Below are 24,180 nucleotides of genomic sequence, written 5' to 3' on the forward strand. Positions count from 1 at the left end.
GTCTGTCTCTCACCTTTCATCAAGCGTCCATGGCGCGGTGGTAGCGTGTCGGATCAGCAACCTAGAAGTTGATGGTTCAATCCTCGTTCTGCTAAGTTTTTTTTTTCTGCAATACAATCAATCTGCCGTCGGTAATGTCGATAATTGTCGGTAACGGGCAAAAATGTCATACCCCTATATCGCAAAAAATGCATGAGGACAGTTTTCATGCAGATTCTGATATGCTTTCATGCCGCCATGTATCACAATCATGCGACCGTCAGTTGGGTGCAAAATATATCTCAAAATCTGCAACAGTGGATTTGCTGCAGAAAATGTCACATTTTATAACATTTTTTGCAGCAAGCCCCTAGATCATTTTTGCCCGCGTGTAAATATTTCAACGATCTGCAGTTCTCACCAACACATATAATGCTGGCCCGTCCCCGAGCAACACTCCAAAGAGAAGCATATGTTGGTGCTCTTTCACACACTTTTCATCAAGCGTCCATGGCGCGGTGGTAGCGTGTTGCATCAATAACCAAGAAGTTGGTGGTTCAATCCTCATTCTGTTAAGGTTTTTTTTTTTGTGAAATACAACCAAAAAGCCGTCGGTAATGTCGATAATAACAAAAATGTCATACCCCTATATCGCAAAAAATGCATGAGGACCAGTTTTCATGCAGATTCTGATATACTTTCATGCCGCCATGCATCAAAATCATGCGACCGCCGTTTGGGTGTAATTAAAAGCGTTTTTAACTGAAACCGAGTGATAAATAGCTCAATAAGAAGTGAGCAAACAAGTTTCTATCAAAAGTTTTTAAAATTAGTTGTTTAAATAGTGAAATCAGCAAATTGGATGGAGTTAGGAGCGATGTCGTACACGAAAAAGATTGAGGTTAAATTTTGTACCGGCCAGCAAAACAAATGGCGTGCTAGTGTGCGTGAGAGCGGGCTTAGATAACTCTATGAGCTTGCTGCAAAAACTGTTATTAAATGTAACATTTTCTGCAGCAAATCCACTGTTGCAGATTTTGATATATATTTTTCCTTTGGGTGTATACATGCAAATAACTCGCATAGGCATTTGGAAGGTGTTAGCTCTGCCGAGCTTCGGTGACCCATTTCTACGCTGGCTAGCCGAGCGCGAGGTACTTCAGCTTTATCGACAAGCCCCGCCCTGAAGAACGTTTGCACCAATCGGGTTCAAACGTTATTTAGAACTTCCGAACCCTTATCAAATGGACAAGGACCCAGCGCGTATATAGTTGATAGTAACAGTATTCCTAATTCCAGACATATTTCACCAAGTCGTGATGGCCTAGTGGTTAGCATTTTTGCTTACCAACCCAAAGGACGGGGGATCGAACCCCGACTCGAGCGACTTTGATTTTTCGTTCATGTTCAGAGTTTCAAGATTTATATTTCCTATACTTTCTCGTTGGGAGCAGATGGGAATCGAACCCAGGACCATTCGCTTACAAAGCGAACACCGTAACCAGTCAGCCACGACCGCTCCTAGGGGGTGCATATTTCCCCCTCTCTCCCTATATTGTTGACTTACACTTTTGTTTTTTATTGATAGTATTCGGCCTATCTTACAAACTTCAATCATCATTTCCATTCTAGCTATTTCGCATGTTAATCATAAATGAAATCATAAACTTTTCATTTGCAACAATTGTGTAGAAATATTGTTTGGGACATAACCAAATTTACCACATTGAAAAATTTTATGTTGAAATGCCCATCAGAAGCTAGTATTTGAACTTCATTTGAAAAAAAGTATTCTTGCATTACTGTTATATAATTTTTAATTACATTTAATATTTTTTATTGCTGTTTAAATTTATTTCTGCATTTAAATTTGGTTTAAAACTAACATTTCAGTAAAAAGATTCTTGCAACAAAAAAAATAAATCAGTATGTCTTACTTTTTCAAATATTATTATTTTTTTATGGAGGTTTATTCCCAACTAGCAAAAAAGCAAAGTAATCCACTTTAACGACCCCGGGTCTTTTGTGGACTCTGTTGCAAGTTTCTGCTCATTTCTAGGCGTCCGAAGGTTATGTGTGGTGAGTCACTCAAAACCTCTTTTACGCTAATGGACCGACGTTTTACTTCCCCATCCGATAGAAGGCGTAATCAGGCAAATCTCGTCTCGAAAAATGCCACCGGGTCCGTCTGGGATTGAACCCAGGCCATACTGGGGTGAGATGCTACCACGCTCACCACTGCGCCACCGGACCCGGCCCCAACTAGCATAATATATGAATTAAATTCAATGAATTTAAATATAAAAAATGTGTCACGGAAAAAGTTCTGTACCACTGTGCAATTGTCTTCCTTACAAACGACCATTTCCTATAGTCTAATCGTCCAAGCGCCGCTTAGTCATTGAAAAATCACGAGCGGCATAATTAACGGCAAGGAAAAATCACCCAGTGGTTTCGAGAGGTTAGTGAAAAGTGTCACCCGATGTTTCCTTATCTTGCTTTAAGACAGTATGAATCATTAAATTGTTATTGATTTTAAGTGATGATTTCTTTGAGAAGTGAAATAGAACTTTGTGAAATAGAAGTTTGTGCTATATTTTATGATTTCAGTAATATTAAAAAAATATCATTCATGATATAACTCTTTCTTAAATGTTTTTTATCCTTGATTATTTAATTATACTTACCATAAAACTTGTCGAACCATCCGAAATCAAGTTCCAACCTCCAGACAGGTTTTCAATGTACACTCAAACCCCGATGGTTTGACACCAACTGTTGTCAAATGAACGGGGTCACGTTTTTGTTTGACACCCCTTTTACACGGAGTTCACACACACTACCAAAACGTTTGTTTTGATAGTGTGCGTGAGCGCCGTGTAAAAAGTGACAAACTAAAAAAGTGTCAAACGAAAAAGTGACCAACCACCGGGGGTTGAGTGTACCTGTACATATACACCTAATTGACAGCATGGACATCAATGGTAATGACTATATTTAGCATATATCGTCGATTACGCGGTACTTGAGGCAGAAATGAAGGTGCGGCTAGTGTAATGATAAAAAAAAGAATTCTACTATGAATAATTGATTAATCACGATTACACTAAGCGTGTTCAGTTAAACTCATCCTCGTTATTTTTGTTTGGGTTTGAGAAATACATTTTTATTTAAATTTAAATGGAAACAACACAATAGACAAGGGATATTTATGAGAGATTTTTGAATAGGTCCAATTCAAAATCTAGCAACAGAAATCCTTAAGGGTTCTTGTTTAATTTTAAGGATTTATTTCAAAAAAGAAAAGGAATATTTTAAATATAATTTGCAGTTTTTAATTTCGAAAGCATTTCCAATGAAATGCTATCTTACTTAACCTAGTTATTACGAATACTGCTTTTACTGAATTTCCCCACATAATACTTGGTTTTATTCATACTACAAGGGTAATTTGCATACACAATCTGCTTATCATAAACGCTGGAACACACCTCCACCATAACCTGTAAAGTATTAATAAAACACAAACTTACAACACACGTTAATTATAATTGTTCGGCAACCACACGAACCACGTGTGTTCGCACATAATTGTATAATTTTTTATTATGCGTTATCGTGTTAGGAATCGCCGCTACGCTCCGTGCGAAGTACGCATCCATCGTCACATTTCGGCCTGTTGTAGAGCTGCTCTACTGCCAATGACAGATCGTCTGCCTCTGCGTTGCACACAATACACTGGTTGACAGAACCGCTTTCACACTGTTCAGTTTCCATTATTTTCTTTGTAATAGAAATTACAAATTTTTCAAGCTTTTTGATGATCTTCAATTTACTAAATTAAAATCTAGAAAATATGGTATGTAGATATCATCGATTAAATTTTGTCGACCCATGTCATAGCAGCAGGAGAAGGTCGAAGATCCATCAAGAGAGTGTCTAGCACTGGTGCTGCTGGTCTACCGATTCGGCAGCAGTTTCTCCTTCGTGTACCTCCTTGCGTGCTGCCTGCTCCGCAAATGACCCCACGATCGACGCCGAGACGACCCGTCGACGGCGAGTGCCGCCGATCCGAACCGATCCGGATAGTGTGCCATGCTGGAGCCTTCGACGAAACGGCTCAGTGCGAATTACGCTGACCGCGTATTGTTGTTCGACGGGCGAGTGCTGCTTCAAACAATTATATCACTTGACCAAAAGCTGCTGGTAGGTTGAGGAGTGTGCGTGACTTGATGAAAGTAGTATATTTTTTGTTTAAACTAGATTAAATAAACAAAATTAAAACTCAACTTTCAGAAAAAAAAACAATATGCAAAAAGTACTGTCTCGGAAATATTTAAAAAATCTTATCTTGAGAAGAGATTTTCTGACCGTCTTTGTCTTCGGCAAAGTTTTTAGTTAGGATAAAAAAAATTCCATGATAAATTTTCAATGGGGCTCCACCATGGATGTAAACAAACAGCCTGTCCCACTAACGCTCAACGTGAACTGTCAATAGAGCAAGTGGAATAGACTGTATTAAAAAAAACATACATTTTTTTCTTTCATGTCTTTCATTTTAATGAGTCTTTGCTGCAAAATTTACGCTCCTCGACCAAATCGTGCATTTTGACCGCTATTTGAATTGGGGTACTTTAACCCTTTACTACCCAATCCCGCCTTTAGGCGGGCTTCGATAAAAAAAAATCGCCGAAAATCAATTTTCAACCAATATTTGATCTTAAAAAACTATTGCACAGTGGTTCAGATCGCAAAATTGAGTGGAAATAGATTTTCCGAAAAATTGTGAAGTTCTGGAGCTTTAGTGTCTTCAGAAGAGTTGTTGCAAATTGAAAAGGGCAACTTTTGGTTTGGTTGAAAATTAGGGTGGTTCACGCTTAGGGTAATTTTGAAAATCAAACTTTTCAGAAATATTTTTGGAATTTTTTTGTCTTCTAGAAAGTTGTTGGCCTTGCCAATCTTAGCAACTACATATGTCGAAGACACCAAAATTTTATCCCGCTATCTACGCTTTCTCCGACCTAATTTAGAGAAAGCATCTGAGCAATCCTTCGAAAATCCGTTTTTTAAAGGAACAAGCAGGGTTAAGTTTCAGAGAAAAGTGATGTTCGAGGCACTTTAGAGCTCGAACATTTTTATTTTTAAAGTCAATTTTGACTTAAGGGTCAAAAGTTACAGCCATTTTAAGGTATAAAAGATGCAAATTGAAAACTCAATTATCTCGAAGAAGTGCAGGCCAAATTTTAAGCGCCAGGTTGCATTCGAAAGAGACCAAGCACTATAAACGCTGAAAAAATCCCACGGGTATTTTTCTTTAAACTCGAGATATTTTCATTTAAAAATGTCTTATTTTCAAGGGTAAACTGTATTGGACCACCCTAACGAAATTCAAAAATTGTCCAACTTTATGTTTTTCCATGTAATTTTGCCCGCTAAACCTGAATCTGCCCTCAGTATTGAGCCAATGTGTCAAAAATCGATTTTTGATAATATTTTGGGTTTTTATGATAATTAACGCAGCTAACCCAAAAAAAAATAAATACACATACCTATGCTTGAATGAAATGCTGTGGATTCAGTGGTATATTGCTATGTCGTCAGGAATCTAGGGACAAAGTTCATGTCTGATGAGTCTGCAATTTTAATTATTGAATTAACCTTTTTTCCATGTCGATGCCTCTTTGCTCTCTTGTACTAACCTTGTTGGGTTTCCTATCTAATTAGCATAAGAGAGCACAGAGGCATCGATTTGTTGAACTGCAGGCTTCTTCGGAGGGCGCCGGTATTGACTAATCATTTTTTATTCATTATTCAACTTCATCTGATCTTTAAAATTTAATGTCCAAAAGCGTTACGTCTAATCAAGCTTACATTTGCGATTGAAACTCAGCTCGCCCACCAAAACAGGCCCCTGTATGCCGGCAAATAGTCATTTCTGTTACACCCTAATGAAGAACTGTGGGATCAACAGGTAGTAGCAGTAGATTATAAAAGAGACAACATGAATGACTTTTAAGATCCAGTTCTAAGTCTCAGGTACTTTGTCTCACATCAACATGATAGGTTGCCTGACCTAGTCTAATAACTCGATCACAATACTGTCTGCTGCAGTCACTCCTAGACTCCACTGCTACTGCCTGCAGCACAGTCTTTCCGAACTTACAAACCGCCAGTAGTGATCGACAGTCCAGTCCGTCAGCATGGTCCGCGCTCGCTCGCGAATCTTATTAAAAATTCATTTACTATAGGCTGCTAGACATTATGGTAAAACCGTAAAACACTCCGACGCGTTGGTTCAGTCTTGCAACAGCCGACGAGGCGCGAGGTTCGTCAGAGAGACAACGACAAAAACGCTCTCACGATCGATTAAGCGATCGCGAATTTATTATTTGTTTGTTTGATTTGTGCTCGCGATCGCAACTGAGTTTTTTTTTCTGTTGTTTTCGTGTTTCTCCTTTGTGATTTTCACTTTCCGATCGCTGCGCGAAAAGTTCTCTCTCGCGATTGTTTCGTTCGATCTCGTTCAATTTATTTATTCGTTCGTTATATCATCCACGTGGGTTTCACCTTGCTGTTACCGACCTCGCAGGTGGATGCTGCGGCGGTGCCCAGGTGAACCAATAGAGCCGAAATTGTCGGTAATTTTCCTGTGTTGGCAAATGGAAAATCCATAACGAAGAGAGAAGAAGAAAATTGCGCGAGCTTCCATCAGTACGTGTGTGCGTTTCTGACGAAGATCAATAAACCTCCCGCGAAGAGAAGAAGGAGAAACGTTATCAAATTATCGTACTTTCCCCGAAAAAACAACGAACAACAGTGTTTCGTGTAACTAAAGACACGAAGCAACGGAGTTGGAGTGGTAATTGAAACACGCCGGGCCAAAATGTTTGCGCAAGTGTGTGTTAGTGCGATCGGATTGTGAACTCCCCAAAGGAAACACTAGCCGAAGATTACATCAGCAAAAGCAATAGCAGCGACGACGCGACGACCTAATCTTTCTCTCTCCACCAGCAGACCGTAGCCAGAAGATCAGATTCGATTTAGCAAGCGCGTCCGATCAATTACAGTGTCGATTGGCGATGCATGATCCGGAGGAAACAATACATAATTGCAAGTGAAACAAAAAAAAACAAAAAAAAGTGTGCAACAACATAAAAACATAGCAAAGTGAAGCAGACAACACAAAAGTGCAGCGCGAAAATCAGGCAAAATGGTTTCGACGCGATTTGAAGTTTCTAACTCACCGGTAATTACACTCTACACTAGGCGGATAGTTCGACACCTGTAATAGCGTTTCTATCGTAGGCTAATAACACTGGGCGGTGCTAAAATTTTTATTTCAGATAATAATCCTTACTTTATGAAGCACTGGCTAAAAATACATTTTATTATTAATAAGGTTTAAATTGCCTTAAAATGTTTTTCGTTTTCAAAGATTTTGCTTTTCTATGGTATTGGTTTTAATTTTTTTTAATTATAAATACATGATTTTGCGGCCCAGTGTTATAACTGCAGCACAGTCGTGCTGTTTTTTCACTCTGCCTTCGCTGGAGAAAACCAATAGAAACCTCAACTTAAAGGTTAAAAGTAATAATTTTATCCCACGTGAGTCACTGTCTATAAAAAAAACACAACAAAGTAACATCAGCTTAGAAGCTGACTAACAATGTTTAAAACAACATTATTTATTTAGTTTTACCTCCTTATTAGATTTTGGGTTCATGATTGTTCTGAAAACCGCTTGTTTAAGGCATTGTATGGTATATCTATATATCTATTAAAAATAACTGTATATAATGTAAATTCAATGTCAATTAGGAACATTTATTTTGGCTTGAGTGTTTTACGAGAGTGATTCTCCACAATAACCAGAAATGGATTTATTTTTGGAATTTTTATTTGGCTGAAGCATTTTGGGAAGCTTCCCTATACGCCTGACATTTCAATATTGACCCTTTTTAAATGTGTTTTTACAAGGTTGATTTGAAAATTTCACAAAGTTTTCATATTTTACCATTGAACATCGGACCAAAAGTTGCCAAGCAGTCGTCAATTCTAGAGTTCTTTCGAATAGGTCCTATAAACATATGAAACACAATAGCTTATAGGACTTAAAAAAAACTCTAGAGTTGGAAAATTAAGTTGGAAAACACTTAGAATTTTTTTTCTCAGTTGTCGTTCATTGCAGCATCTCAGTTTTTATTATTATTAAACAACGCCGTTTAATGGGACGTAAAACGTGGTCTGTTCTCAATCCCCCTTACGCGTGCTTCCTTTGAAGTTTTTTGAAAAGACAAAAGAATCTTCGGCGAGTCTGTGAGAATGAGGAAATGGGAAGGGCTGATGGAAAGAGAATGCTAATGCTGGCGATCACGATATAAAGGAAGAGAATTAAGAAGCTATCGTGACGGTCGCTATATTTTCTGAAATTTTGGTGCATGGATCATCAAATGATAGCTTTTTCTATCACTCATTTACAATACTGTTTCCAATTTAAATGGAGATAAACAAGGACAGTATTGGAAAAAATCAAAAATGTTTTTTAAGCTAAAATTACGTTTCATTATATCAAAATAATGTTTTAAAAGTACTTTTCGCTTGCAAATCTGGAATTGCTTTTGAAATTAGTTCAGAAAAAAATTGCACGTTTTCAAAAGAAACCATTTTTTAAAATTCATGTCTCCATCCATGAATCATGCTACAAAATTGCTTTTTTGTGGCAACACAAATTAATATTATTATGGAGAAAATATATTTGTAATCAATTTTGATCACACATGACATTTTAAGTTGACTAATATTTTATTGTAATTTTTTTTCAAATGAATCTCAGAAAGAATGATCAATTTTACGTAATTAACTAAATTTTCTCACTTTTAGGCCGAAATGTGTTTCCTACACAGTGACACACAGTGACTATCAAAATCATCCTGGTTTTTTAAATAACAATTTTCTACGAAACTGATTTTTAAAGCGCAATTTAAAAACATATTTGGAAAAAATGTATATGGACATTATGTGACTCAGCCCAGCACATGTTTTAAAAATATATCATGAGAAAAGTCAATGTTATCCCCAGTTCTTTTTCTATAATCTAGGAATAAACTTAATAATGCTATACTTTTTAAAAATCATCAAACGTTTGACGTTCAAAAGGTCATTCTTACGCGAATGAAAATTAAGATAAAAAAACTTCAATAAAATCGGAAAAATCGTTTGAGAGGCGAAAACTAAAAAAATAATTAAAAAAGACTCTGTCATCACTTAAAAACACTTTTTCGTAGAATTATGATAGCTCGCAAAGGACGAAATTAAACCCCTTCTCAGGGATGGAATAATCGCAAAAAAATCAATTTCGCTTGCGAACTTTCTTCACCCGCGAAAGAGAGAGAAGGCAAATCACGCAAAAGAAAATCGGTCCCGAACTTCTCCAAGAAAATCAATCTGCTGATGATTTTTTGTGAATATCCACATAAAAATATTTATTTCACTTTGTTTACACACATTGCCCATCTACAAAATGTGACAGGTCATATTTCGACGTATGACGTTACACTTGCTAGTGCAGTAGTGAAAAAGATATTCCGCCGAATAATCAAGATGATGATTTTTTTAGATTCCTTTAACCGATCTTTCGTGCGCGAGAGAGAAGAGCCATACTCCCTTCGATTTTTTTCTCTAGATGAACGTCCACTGATTTTCTTTTGATGATGATTATTCCATCGCTGCCCCTTCTTAAACATGTCAATTTTAATGGACAAAGTCTGCTCTGCAGTTTTGTAACACATTGCTACATTTTCGAAAAAAAAGTGTAAATTTACAACAAAACGTAATTCTATAATAATTCTAAATAAAATAGAAACGGATTCAGATCTAATAAAAACATTTACCTTTAAATTTAATTTTTGTCATGTTATCCAAAACGCTCTTCTGAGATTTTTTTCATCTTTATAAAAAAACGAGTTTTTTATTGCAGCAATCAGCGTTCTATTGAATGCCACCAAATAAACATACAAACATTTGAAAATGGCATTAAAGGCATGAAAATCGGATTAAAATAGAAAAAATGCTCTAATTCACTAATAATATAGAGCAATAAATTTATGGAATAATACATTTGTTTTTAAATGAGTATTTTAAACCTTAAACTCTTTCTAATTTAGAATTAACATTTATTTCGATTTGTTTTTTATTCATTTCATTTTGATTTCACTTAACTATTAGATGTTTATTAAATTTTAAATTTTGCATGTATTTTAAAATTTTTGGCACCCCCTTCTTTTTTTTTAATTATCCTAAAAAATCGAGGGCCTAAACATATGTTGGCAGCTGAAATATTTACAAGGTCTTTAATTGAGATACAAAAAGAAGAAAGAACAACAGCAAAACGATGTATTACGTCCTTTAAAAGTTAAACAGTACATTTTATAATGTATTAGTTAACAAATCAAACATTCAAAATAAAAATAAATAAATAAGGGTAAAATTCTTATTTGTGGTTGAATTGACTTGTGTAATCACTTTACAAAACCTGTCAATCGGAATTACCCACATCACAGCACTTTGCATTCTACAGTGGATATTACGGCTGACTCCAAGTATGAGTGCACGTTTATTTAACCTGTTATACAAACGGGGATTTTTGAAGGACAAACTCGTTTCTGGGGGTCTTTCTTGAAGATGGATTGATTGTATCTGTCTGCTTGAAGTTGCAAATTTGAAACAAAACAAAGTTTTATTTAGAAAACATTTTTAAAATTGCAAGTTTTCTTTTTGGTTCTAGTCTCTATTTTTTAATTTTTTTTTGGCACGTTATTTTATTTTACCACTAAATTAAAATTTGTTTTGTTGTACAACTTTTTAATTCCGAGGCTCAAGTTCAATTTTGCGAGTTCCAACAGTCAAATTGCATGCTAGCGCCTATTATTGGCAATTTTCGATGCGAACATCCTTGTAACGTGCGTTGTGCGTTGAAGCCTCTGTTGAGTGATGCTTTCGTCAGTTAATAGCTGAAGGTCTTTCCTTTTTTCTACTTCGAGATGGTGCCTTATTTTGAGCTATTATCGAATTTTGCACATCTGGCCACAGCGACTGCACTGCGGTGCAGTAGTGCTGATGCTGCTGGTTGGTTATCGTGCTCAATTTATCTGTTTTTTTTGTCTGAACTTCACAGTAAAAAAGATCATGTGCATTTTTTTACAGTTTTTACTGTGTCAGTTGCTTCTTGAAGGCAGATTCACTCGATCCTGGTGCAGAGATTCCGAGCAGATTGTGTCTTCACAGTCGACTGCTTTCATAATGAAGCGGCGAAGCTCACACAGAAAAAAAAAGATTTGTTTTTATGCACGAGCTTGTGTGAGCCAATTACTCATTTAATTAGCCTGGCCTGGCCAGCAGTGGTACAAACATGCCAACCAAATTTTACCTCGCGAATCGTTAAAAAAGAAGCAAGTTTCGTGTGGTCAAGCCTCACTCTTTTTTTTCGTGGTTCGCTTCACTGGCGTTGATTAAATGGATGCCGCAGCGAGAAGTTTTCTCGAATTTCTACAATTTGCATCGAAATCGATCATGAAGAGATGGGCACTCCTCCTCCGCAACCGTTTATCAATCAACTCACGTTGAGTCAGAATTTCTATCAAACGCCCAGTTTTTTGGAACTTGAATCGAACCAGCTGCCGTGTGTTTACTCACATGCACGGTATTGCCCCGTAAGGAGGTGCAGATTTTTACTTTTAAGCAACATTCCACAGATCGGTAGCACACACACACACAGTATAATTACGGCTCATGTTCAGTTTTGCTTTGGCCGTTGAAAATGTGCGCGTTCAAATTAATTAGCTCCGACCATATAATTATCATTTCATACAGTTCTCACCAACATATCATCTCGTTTAAAACTCATTAAAGCTTGCGATTTGATGATCCTGCCGCTTGCGCAATCGTTATCGCTGCATGCCAATGCGGATTTAATACTGGTCGGACATTAGTGTTTTCTGGGATTTGGTAGCAAAATGTCGTTTTAAAATGCTGAGTCATTTTTAAGAGGAATTTTTAATTAGGATAAACATAGATTATTTTATTGATAAAAAAATGATGTGATTTTCTCCAAAATAGCATAGCATTGGTGTCTACCCGTAGTTGCTACTCTGTTATTGACCAGGACCTCAAAGAATTGCTCCGTGGACCACAGATGAAGATTAGGAACCAATCATCACCACTTCGCAACTTTCAAATGTCCCTATCATGCTAGTCAATCACAGCGCCGGCCACGACCAGTGGTAAGACACGGGGAAGTGGATAGGAATTTTAGTCCGATACTTGAGTGATGAAGACCGCTAAATCGGCTGCGTCTTCGACAAAGTATCACGTGAGGTTTGAGGGTGTTAGTAAGATGGGTATGAAGCCAGGATTCACCGTGGTAAGTGATGCGGCCGGTCAAATCTATTTATAGTCCTTAATTCTTCGTATGTTCTTGGATTCATTTTGGAAGCTTTCCAATTCGGTTCACCAAGCTTTTTGTGGTGAATTCTGGTCGTGTTGAAAGTTCAATATTCGCCTAACAATTATGCAACCAGTAAGTGTCCTTGAATTCAACTTGCATTCAATATTGCATTTCCTGTTCTTAGATTCACAGATTCCAATCAAGTTTCTTGGATTCTTATAGCATTCTTAATCCTTCTAGTCAACTAAGCCTCGATGGTCTGGTGGTTAGCATTTTTGTCTGCTGACCCAAAGGACGGGGGATCGAACCCCGCCGCGAGCTAATGAATTTTTCGTTCATATTCAAGTGTTCAGAATTCCTTCTTTCCATAATTTCTCGATAGGAGCAGATGGGAATCGAACCCAGAACCTTCCGCTTACAAAGCGAACAGCGTAACCATTTAGCCACGCCTACCCCCATGATGTGATTTTCTCCAAAATAAAAATAAAAGTAAACTACTTGTTCCACAATATTTTAGAAATTGCGAAGATTTTACTCCTGCAGGCTGCAGGTCATAATTTTCTTAAAACGTAAACCACAATTTTTTTTAATATTATTTATTTATTCCTCAACAGGCACTTTTTGCCCAAATGAACCTAATACTAAAACTACCAACTAATACAATCGTCTCAACACTGATAAAAACTTAGACTTTAACACATCGCGGGACAAACTAACATCAAAAACAGTGGACACTTTATTGAAGGCTCGCTTCAGTCCGACTACAGCTCCATTGGCGCTGTAGTTTGTACGTCGAAAAGGGATCTGCACGATTGGCGTATGGCGTAGCTGGCGGGCAGGTGTTGTTACGTTGATCTTTTCGCGAAGAGAGGGGCAGTCAATTCTGTCAGTTAGTACATCTGAGGCAGTCAATGCACGGGCCAGGTCACGACGCAGCTGAAGTGAGTCGAGGTGCATGAGCTGACAGCGGTCTTCGTATGGCGGAAGCTGCTGGGGATTTCTCCAGGGCAGTGATCTCAGGGCGTAGCGGACGAACCTTCTCTGGATACTCTCGAGCCGGTAAACAGCGTTGTTGTAGTGCGGAGTCCAGACCGCGGAACAGTATTCCAGCGGGGAGCGAACTATGGAGCAAAAAAGAGTTTTGAGGCAGTGGATGTCTGTAAAGTGGCGTGTCATGCGGATCACCAAACCGAGCTGACGCGATGCTTTGGCGGTGATGAGAGAGATGTGTTGCTTGAATGTCAGTTTTGAGTCCAGGATGACACCAAGATCCTTAATGTGATCAACTCTTTGCACCAGTGTGTCACCCAGATGGTAGTCGAACGGAATCGGGATGTGTTTCCGGCTAAACGTAATCACTTGGCATTTCCCGGGGTTGAGAACCATGTGGTTCACCGCACACCAGTCAGCGAATTTATCGAGTTCACGTTGTAAGGCTTTGGCGTCGTCTAAACAGTCGACCTTGGCGAACAGCTTGAGATCGTCTGCGTAGGCAAGACGGGGTCCTGAGAGGGTGAAGTTGACATCGTTGAAAAAGAACAAAAACACTAGCGGGCCGAGATGGCTGCCTTGTCCTATTCCAGATGTGGCGTCAAAGCTTTCGGATAGTGCGTCCTCAATTTTCACCCGCAGCGAGCGTCCCGACAGGTATGACTTAAACCATGTCAACAAACTACCGCGGAATCCAAGTTTCTCGAGCTTGGCGATTGCTATGTTGTGATTGATCTTATCAAAGGCAGCTGACAGATCTGTGTACACCGCGTCGGTCTGCGAGCGATTTTCGAAACTGTCAATAACAAACTCAGTAAAACAGAGTAGATTTGTTGCGGTGGAACGTTTCGGAATGAATCCATGTTGGTCGCTTGATAGTTCCTGGCGGCAGTGAGCGAAAATGGGATCAATCACCACCAGCTCGAACAGCTTCGATGCAGCGCACAGAGCCGATATACCTCTGTAATTCTCGATGTTCCTGCGATCGCCTTTTTTGTGGACAGGGAACATGAAGGCTTGCTTCCATGCGCACGGGAACTTTCCAGATGCGAGGGATAGGCGAAATAGGTGTAAGAGGGGTACTTGTAATACCGATGAACAACGTTTCAGCAGTGTCGAGGGGATCCCGTCCGGTCCTGGTGAGCTGGAGTGCTTTAGCTTAGTCACCGCAGCTGAGATGGCGTCTTCGTCAATTTCTATCGAAGCAAGAGAGCGGTCGCAACGAGGAACGTTGTCGGCAGCAGATCGGGCCTCGTCTTCGGTTACAGGTTCGCTTGAAAAAACGCTTGCAAACTTTTTGGCAAACAGCTTACAGATATCTTCGGTGCTCTCAGCTTCCTCGTCGGCCAGGTGCAAGGACGACGGCAGTCCAGATTCCTTACGATTCTCGTCAACGAATTTCCAAAATTTCTTGGGATTGGACTTTAATTCACGCTGCTTCCGGCGTTGGTAGCTTGCCATACAACTGCGGCTCAGTCGCTGGTATCTGCTGTTGATGCTCAAGTAATAATCTCGAAGAGAGAGTGTTCCGCACCTGGAGGAGACTTTAAAGGCAGCTCTCTTCTGTGTCTTGAGGTTGCGAAGCTCTGGAGTTTGCCACGGAAGGTGATAGGTGACACGCTTCCTGACCTTGGGTACGAACTGGTCGATGTGGTCTCGCATTATAGATGAGAACGTATCAACGGCAGCGTCGACGTCGACAGAATCCAACACACTCTCCCAGTTGATGCGACCCAGTGCTAGCGACATTCCTTCATAATCAGCACCGCGAAAATTGTAGCGTACAGTGTCTTGTCGACCACGAACCGTGCAGCTGTGGGTGCCGGCCACAGTGATGATAAGGGCAGGATGACGACGAACAACCTTGGCGAGCGGGATCGGAGCGGTGGTTAGCGTTGGGGCGAAATCCTGTGCGCTCACGAAGCAGAGATCGAGCCGACGCCCATCTTCGTTCTCCACATGATTAACTTGTTGCAAGGTCGCCATGTTATATCCTTCCAGGAGATCACTTGCGCAAGAGTGAAATTGAGAACGATCAGGATCAGGATATAAAAAGCCGTCGTGGGAAGGTGTCCAGGTCAGCTTCGGCAAATTGAAGTCACCCACAACGATGATGTCATCAGCCGGGCGCGCTCGTTCAGCTACGGATGCCACAGAATCAAGATGGATCCGGTACAGGTCCTTGTCAAAGGTCCGATCCGGCGGGAAGTAGACCACGCATAAGTAAAGCACACGATCAGCCAGTTTCACAGAAACCCAAACCTGCTCGACGCCCTTCCAAGCGTCTTTGAGAATTCGGCGCGGCTTGAAGCAGCGACGTGCGGCGATTAGGACACCTCCTCCTTCCGTCTTCCTGCTATTTTCCGGACCTCGATTGCATCGGAAAACTTCATACTCAGGTCCGAAGATCTGAGAGGATAGCGTGTGGTCCTTGAGCCAAGTCTCTGTTAATGCGATGAAATCGTAACATTCTCCCGAGCTGGCGTGAAAGTAGTCGTCGATGTTTCCGTTCATTCCGCCGGCATTCTGGTAGTAGAGATGACATTCCTGACCCCTTTCAGGACCCAGAGATGAGGGGACATGATTTCGCGACGGAACGGACAATTGGTGATCGCTGGAAGGTTGTGAAGTATCAAGGGGCGTCGGTTGAACGAGAGAACGCGTGTACTTGCCAGAGGTTGGCATCTGGAAGGCCCCTTCTCTGGAACCGTACACAGGGCCGGGACGACTTGGATGGCCGGAACAAGTGAAGTCGCTGCAGAGCGGTGGCGCGACTGTGACGGGAGAGTCGGGGTCTTCCATAATGCGACGGTACGAGCGTCCCGGGTCAGCGTGGTCCGTTTGCCATCGATGAGGTTCGTGGCGGTAGCTGCAGCTCGGTTGATCATCGCGATGCTCACGTGCGGTTGTGCGTCCAGGGACAGCTTCGTCGGAATGCCACCGAGGAGGTCCGGTGCGGTAGCTGCAACTCGGTCGGTCGGCGCGGTTCACGCATGTCGCCCAGACGTTGCTAGAAGTCGAACGGGTATCAAGGTCCGGAAAAGTGCCGTCTTGTGAAACGGAATGGTACTTGCCTGGGATTGGCATTTGGAAGGCCCCTTCTCTGGAACCGTACACAGGGCCGGGACGACTTGGATGGCCGGAACAAGTGAAGTCGCTGCAGAGCGGTGGCGCGACTGTGACGGGAGAGTCGGGGTCTTCCATAATGCGATGGTACGTGCGTCCCGGGTCAGCGTAGTCCGTTGGCCACCGATGAGGTTCGTGGCGGTAGCTGCGGCGCGGTTGATCATCGCGATGCTCTTGTGCGGTCGTGCGTCCAGGCACCGCTTCGTCGGATTGCCACCGATTGGGTTCGTTGCGGTAGCTGCAGCTGGGCTGGTCGGCGCGGTTCGCGCATGTCGCCCAGACGTTGCTGGAAGTCAAACGGGTATCAGGGTCCGGAGGAAAACCGTCGTTAGAAGAGGAATAGTACTTGCCTGGGATAGGCATTTGGAAGACTCCTTCTCTGGAACCGTACACAGGGCCGGGACGACTTGGATGGCCGGAACAAGTGAGGTCGCTGCAGAGCGGTGGCGCGACTGTGACGGGAGAGTCGGAGTCTTCCATAATGCGAGAGTTCGTGCGTCCCGGGTCAGCGATTGCAGTATGTTGATCGTCGTGGAAAGATTCGTCATGGCGTTGTGGCGTTGCGGTCAGAGAGTCAGGAATTATTCCGTGCGACGCTTCGAAAACCCCGCCGTGACGCTGGGTCGATTGCTGAAGTCGATGAACTCGCGGAAAGCTAGTCCTTCCGGCCAATTGTCGGCATCCAGAGAAGACTCACGGTAGTCTCGCCCGACGCCGACCTTGAACGTGACGGAGGAGAGTTTGGTGATGTCAGCTCCCTTCTTCACTAGCATCTTCACCACGACGGGATCATCAGCGTCAACAGAGAGGCACTCCTTCACCATTGTGCAAATGTCTTCTTCCGTTACGGTTGGGGGGAAACTGGACAGCCAAATGTACCACAAATCGTCGGGCTCCGCGTCCGCGATGATAGGCACGGACGTCATAGCTTTTTTGCCGCGGGAAGCGGCCGGGATGTTTGCTTTACCTGGTGGATCTGCGCTTGAGTCCCGCTGGCGCTTTTGGCCGAGGGTAGGCCAGTCGGACGAAGAAGTTGATTGCGCTTCAACTTTTTCGTTGAGCGCGGCGACCGTCGATGCAAGTTTGGCGATATCGCTCTGCACCGATTTCATTGACTCAACAAACGCTTTGGGACCCGCATCGCTGTCTTTGACGAGGTTGCGGAAATGACTGCTCAAGAACAGCTTACTGTACTCATCGCACATCCAGAAGAAGTTATTAGGGTGCATCCCCATAACGTCGAGTGCCGGGACGTCCACTTTGACGCAGATCATGTGGAAGGCCGACCCGCAAAAACCGCGACAAACAATGCGGTCCGAATCGCAAACCTTCTTGTTACACTGTTTGCAGCCCATATTGCAGACGTGTCGTTCCCCTCGGAGGCCCTCTCGAAATGGGTAAAGCGCTTAAGCAGAATTGGGTACACCGCCTGTGTGCTTACAATTTCTTACAATGGGTGGTACTATCGAAGCGTGGAATGTTGTTGTTATTCCAGCCGGGAAGTACGGAGGTACCGAAAGTGGCGCTAGTTTTCACCGGCAGCGGCGGCAAATTCGCTGGTTAATTACACGCGATTCGCGATGATACGCGTTTTTTTCGCGAAACGAACACTACGCGGGGGTGTAAGCAGCACTTGTGAAGCGGTACGGATATATTTAACCAAAACACGGTGAGTAATTCACATCAAAAGTTTAAAAAAAAACACTTAGCACAGTTAAACAGTGATGTAAACAACGTAGAAAAAACTGACAACTGACATTTACGTCATATTTTGAATCCCTGAATGCTTCGAAAGCCGGACAGCTTTCAAAATGTTGTTTGCTTTAAAAATGTATCCAAATCTCATCTTGATTCCTCGGTCCCAACCTGGTCACAGCACCTAAAAGGACCTAATAAAAATAAGTTAAGAATAAAAAAAAATCTCATCTTGATCATAGCAGGCCGAGGCAAAATTAAAACATGGTTTACATTGCTCTTTTCAAAACACATTAAACAATATGTGGAAAAATTAATTTATTAGGAAAGCAAACCAAAAATTGAATAGACCAATTTTTTTTTGCTTTCAAACCCGGAACTGATTAATGGCTGTTTTAAAATGCGGCAAAAAAGTATAAAAATTGAAATTACGAGCCATGGTTTCAACATTTTAATGAAAAAAGTGTTACACCTGTTCAGTTGTTTTGCCATTATTAGTTTTTAGTTTCTATTTTCATGGAAATTTTGAATTTTTTTTTGGAATTTTTTTTTTGCTTCCTGATTTTTCAGACCAATTTTGAAGAGGGGGCGACATAAACTTTGAAAAATATTTGCAACGGCCTAATTAATTGTTTGGGTGAGACTTTGGAACCTCACATTTTCCTTTTTTTCACTTTTATCCGCTGTTTCTCAGCAACCAGAGGGCAAATCTTCAATGTATGTATGTAATTTTAGTAAATGTTCTGAGCTTTTCGAAAAAAAATATCCTACGAAATGTTTACTCTTTGACACTAATAAAAAAATTAAAAAAAGGAATTTTTAAGCAGAAAACAAACTTTAAGTGGACATATCTAGAAATCGAAGCACTACATCAAAATTTCTGTGTACTTTTCGATTGCAAATTGGACTATGTATTAAAAACTTTTAGTCAAAACATTTTTTCCGTGTATCTATTTTCTCGGTCAAGAAAAAGGTACAGATTTTCGAATCTTTACGTACCTCTGCCTGTTGGACGGATATTCGTTACAGAAATTTGAAATAAACACACGTGTTGTCGGTAACCAAAACAAGACGAATATGAAAGCTGTCAAATGCTACTCGGCACAAGAACGCCTCTAGCGGCGAATCCAAAAAGTAGAAACCATGCTTTCCGTTTTTTTTTAATCCGTTAAACTTTTTGGACAAGCTGGTGACCTGTGCTTTCATGTCAGTTTGTCTGTGGTACCATTTTTGCATGGACAGCTGTTAAAATTGTATGAAGACTTGTATGGGTGAGGCAATGGCACCAAATCGCTTCTTTTGTCATAGAGAAAGCCCCACAAAGTTTGAGCCAAGTTAAAAAAAAACAAAAGAAAATGAGCAGGCTCAGGATTGAAAGAATGAAAAAAAAACACACAAAAATTCTTAAAAAACCTTTTGCCATTTGACAATTTGTAATTTCGTTTATATTTAGGCTTTGGCACACCCTTACAATTCTGAAATGGTTTTGATAGCAGGGATGCCCAAAGATTTAGAATAACGGGCCAAATTTGACGTACAAATGGCCCGCAATTGTGATTGCTTGTATTAAACTGAATGCATTTTTATTTTTATTTAAATTCTTATTTTTTTCTTTTAAAAAATAATTCGAAGGGAGTGCTATGAGTGATGAAATGGCGTATTTTTATTTCAAATAAAGGGCAATTTTAATGATAAATCGTTGCAAAAGGATTTTCCAATTATCATTTCTCCAATAAATTTTGGTCTGCCTTAATCAGATGTTGAGCACTCAGATTCGTAACCCAAATGTCATATGTTCGAATCCCGAGGTAGAAGGTCTAAGATCAACATAAGATTGAGGCCAAACCCATAAAATGGTGCGTTATGACCTTGAATAAATATGCTATCTTTTCTTTACTTTAGTCACCCCTGGTGTGAAGTGAAATGTTAACCTTTCTAAAAACAATGCATTTAAACTGAAACTTTAATGTTGCGGGAAGTAAAATTGAGCGAAAGAGTAGAATTCATATGAGTGATTGTTCCTGTTATTGATATTTATTTATTTATATTTTTCTATATACAGTCATCCCTCATATTAGAAACAGTATACAGATCGGCCAATGTTAAAAAAATCATAGCAAATCGAAAATTGAACTTGATGATTCGCTTTTACCTTCATTTGAAATTTTTTTTCTGCGATCTTTTGAATGCTGTATCGAACAACTGCAAATTTTAACTTTTATATCAAGTTTTTGAAGAAAAACTTTGTCCCTTGAAATCCACAAATTCGGAACACTTTTTTCTTACGGATGTAAACAAACTTTGGTTCTCTCCATGAGTACACAATTTTTACAAAATAATGACTTCACGCACTGAAACCAACGAAACTCAAGCTTAGTTATGTTTTATGAATGATCTGATAACTTTTTTTGTATGAATTTTTGTATGAATGATCTGATAACTTTTTTTGTAAAAATATCAGTTAAATTCAGGTGTTCCACAATTGTGGGAGGCACAATAACATCCCACAATCATGGAACAGGCAATTTGGAGGCAGAGTTTTGCTGCTCTGGATAAAGTAGTCTTGGAATGGGGTTTTTTGTTCAAAAAGTACTACTTTTACTAGTGAAATAGCAAGAGAATGTCCAAATGAAGGTCCTAAAAATAGTTGGGTCGACACAAAAGCTGCATTTGGCATGTTATTAACAAATTACCACAAAAGTGTTCCGAATTTGTGGGTGTTCCGAATATGTGGGATGACTGTACTATATGTTTACATTCGAGACCGATTCAACAAAAAACAATGTCTCAATTATTTCTCAAGAAATTTCTGATGCACTCAAATAGCTAGTCGCGAACCAATTGTTACTGATTTATTTTAGTGACATTTAAACACCACCAACAACGTCTCAAGTGAGAAAGGTCTTTCCGGTATGTCACACTGCTAAAGGAAGAAGAACCTTGTCCCCCCAGCGACGCCGCAAAGACCTGGACGGAATAATTTATTCATATTCACGTCGTATTAAAAAAGAATCGCATTTCGCACCATCACGGGTTCAACGAATCTGCAGGCAGTACAATATCGCCTGTAGAGGCCAACTTCTTCCGATCGTGCGGTGGACGATCGACCGCGTAGGAGAGGCCAAGAAGGTTAATCGGTCCGCGACACTTTCGATCGAAGGTCGCACAAATTGATATTAATTGATTCGGAAGAGTGACTTTGACGTTGACGCATTTGCCTCGTTGTTGACTGGTGTCTTCCGAAATATGCAAAACAATAATTTATCGGTTCTGTTTTGCTCAGTGGGACAGTGTCATCGTACCCATAATGGGAGTGTAAGGTCAAGTTGATCGTTTTTGGAAGTGCAATCGGCACTTGAAATATTATTTTTTGGATTACTGAAGGAATACTGATAATAATACAGTGACAAGTTTCTTTTACGTTAATCTTTGCAGCAATCCATTGCTCAATGGTAGTAAAAGTTTACCACTTTTATTGGCATGCCATCCACTCGTAATAACGCATATGGAACTGTGTCAGTGGCATAAGGCACTTATGGAATTACTCCCCCAACTTTTATTGTGTTTTTTGCGCCTGCCATTGAGCATCAACATTTTTTACAATCACTTTCATTCAACACTTTCGCGCGCCATCGTCACCTACGCAGACGATACGCTGAATGCGAAATAAAAACAAAACTGTCCCTGAATCGCGAATCACCAAAAAAAAAGCGAGAAGTTTTGTGAATGGAGATACAAGAAAACTACTCAAGTGGTCAACAGAGTGCCTTGCCTCGATCTGTCTTCGTGTTTTGGCGAGAAACAGTCAACAAAAAGCCACCAAATCCACCGTACATCCCACGCCAGATTCGATGGACAAACCATATTATACGCTTCACGTACACACTCAGATTTTTATGCCGAACTTCGGCAGAATTCTGCCGAAATCAGAACAACTTATCGCTCGGCAGAAATATATGCCGAATCTCGGCAAAGTGTGAGTCATTGTACCGATTACTCGGTGAAAAATGACAGTTAATTTGCCGAAGTTCGGCATTTTTCTGCCGAAGAAATCAGTTGTTCTGTTTTCGGCAAAATTCTGCCGAGCTCGAAAACCAAAAATGAGTGTGTAACATTGACCCGCTTCAAGCCGTCGTAATCCAAGTTCGTTGGTTGAATGGTGCGAAAAAAAAGGTTAACCCCTTCGAATGCTCAATGGAGGTAATCAGTGTAGCTGTTTTGGTCTGCATTAATAATGCATAATCATTTTATGGTGATTTGTTAAACTGCACTTGTATCGTTTAATCTGACTAATTTGCGCTGAATTATTTATAAAAATAAACTTACTTTAGATTGTGCATGATTGATATGAATTTAACTAAATGCTAATTAACATATGAATTTAAGTTAAGTATTATGGCACCATTCACAAATGAAGTAGAATTTTGTAAACATCGATTAAAAAATTTCTACATTAGAATCAAAATAGGAATCAATTAGGTCGTGCCACGTTGTTTAAACACATAGAGTTTATAGACCTAATTTACCAAATAAAACCTTAGACTTAAACAGGTCCAAAAAGCCTCGTGAAGGATCCTGCAAAGTTGTTGAAGTGATTTAAACATTTTTAATATAATTTCATTCAAAAGAAAATAAAACTAATTGAATAGTTCCTCTTTAGTTGACAATAAGAAAACATTTTTTTCTTGTTTGTTTTCCCTAGAGGCTGTATCTTAGCAACACCGTTGTCTTATCTCAGTTTTTGAAGCCAGTTCTATTAAATTTTCAGATTTCTTAAAAAAAATATCAAAGTTCACCATCATTTCTACAAATAGAAAACTCATAATATACAAAAAAAATTATAGAACATTAAAACGATGCACTTTATCAAAATAATTATTTAAAATTTTATTTAAGTTTAAAGAATAAATTTTACGCTCAATTTTTTTTACTCACAATAGCTTTTTAAAAAATTTGGCTACACTGTCGACTGAATTTTGGCCTTCTTATATTTTTCTCTTGTGAGCAATTCTTTTTTGATGCTTTCGATATGCCCAAAAAAGCCATTTTGCATCATTAGTTTGTCCATATAATTTTCCATACAAATTTGGCAGCTGTCCATACAAAAATGATATATGAAAATTCAAAAATCTGTATCTTTTGAAGGATTTTTTTGATTGATTTGGTGTCTTCGGCAAAGTTGTAGGTATGGATAAGGACTACAATGAAAAAAAATGATACACGGTAAAAAAATTGTGGTGATTTTTAATTTCACTTTTTGCAAAAAAAATACTATTTTTATTTATTTTATTTTTTATATGTTTTAGGGGACATCAAATGCCAACTTTTCAGAAATTTCCAGAATGTGCAAAAAATCTTTGACCGAGTTATGAATTTTTGAATCAATACTGTTTTTTTTTTTCAAAAAATCGAAATATTGGTCGCAAAAATTTTTCAACTTCATTTGCCCAAACCACAAAATATGCCCAAAAATCGATATTCGACACATTGGTACAATTCTGAGGGCAGATTCACATGCCAAAATTACACGGAAAAACATGTAAGGGAAGGTGGGGCAAGACGACCATATGGGGTAAGAGGAACAATCGCTAGTAAGGCCGTAATTTTTAAAATTTTGATTATTTCCAGTAAACGCCACGGGGCATAATATTGAATGAAGTTTTTTTCAAAACCTTTGTTTCCTTATAATATTTGGAAAGTACAAAATAAGGCTTAGGGTTCGTTTTAAGGCTCATTTTATCAAAATGCTATTTTTCCTAGATCAGTAGTGTCCCTACCAATGACTTGCACCTATTATAAAGTATGATTTATGTTTTGGTTATTTTTGTAGAGAGCTTTTAAAAAATCTTGTTCAGGTGGGGCAAGTGTACCATATGGATTTTTAGTATGGAAAAAAATACGAATTGCTGCAGCAACATATTTTATTGTGAAAAAAATACATAAAAGTT

The 24,180-nt window shown here is 39.7% G+C and overlaps 1 protein-coding gene across 4 annotated transcripts in view; it reads left to right on the forward strand.

Annotated features, from left to right (window-relative positions):
• LOC120417574 (peptide transporter family 1-like) overlaps positions 1 to 24,180 on the forward strand; it is an 85,107-nt gene that overhangs the window by 52,537 nt on the left and 8,390 nt on the right. The window contains exons 1-2 of one of the 4 annotated variants that reach the window (XM_039579683.1): positions 6,142 to 6,243; positions 6,991 to 7,225. The exons of 1 other annotated variant lie outside the window; for it this stretch is intronic. In XM_039579683.1, the coding sequence (XP_039435617.1) occupies positions 7,190 to 7,225 (36 nt within the window). In that variant the 5' untranslated portion in view covers positions 6,142 to 6,243; positions 6,991 to 7,189. Of the gene's footprint in view, positions 1 to 6,141; positions 6,305 to 6,990; positions 7,226 to 24,180 lie in introns of those variants that run through there. 2 more of the 4 variants (XM_039579684.2, XM_039579685.2) reach the window with 2 other exon arrangements.

This window comes from Culex pipiens, chromosome 2 (genome assembly GCF_016801865.2).
Source record: "Culex pipiens pallens isolate TS chromosome 2, TS_CPP_V2, whole genome shotgun sequence".
Classification (NCBI taxonomy): domain Eukaryota; kingdom Metazoa; phylum Arthropoda; class Insecta; order Diptera; family Culicidae; genus Culex; species Culex pipiens.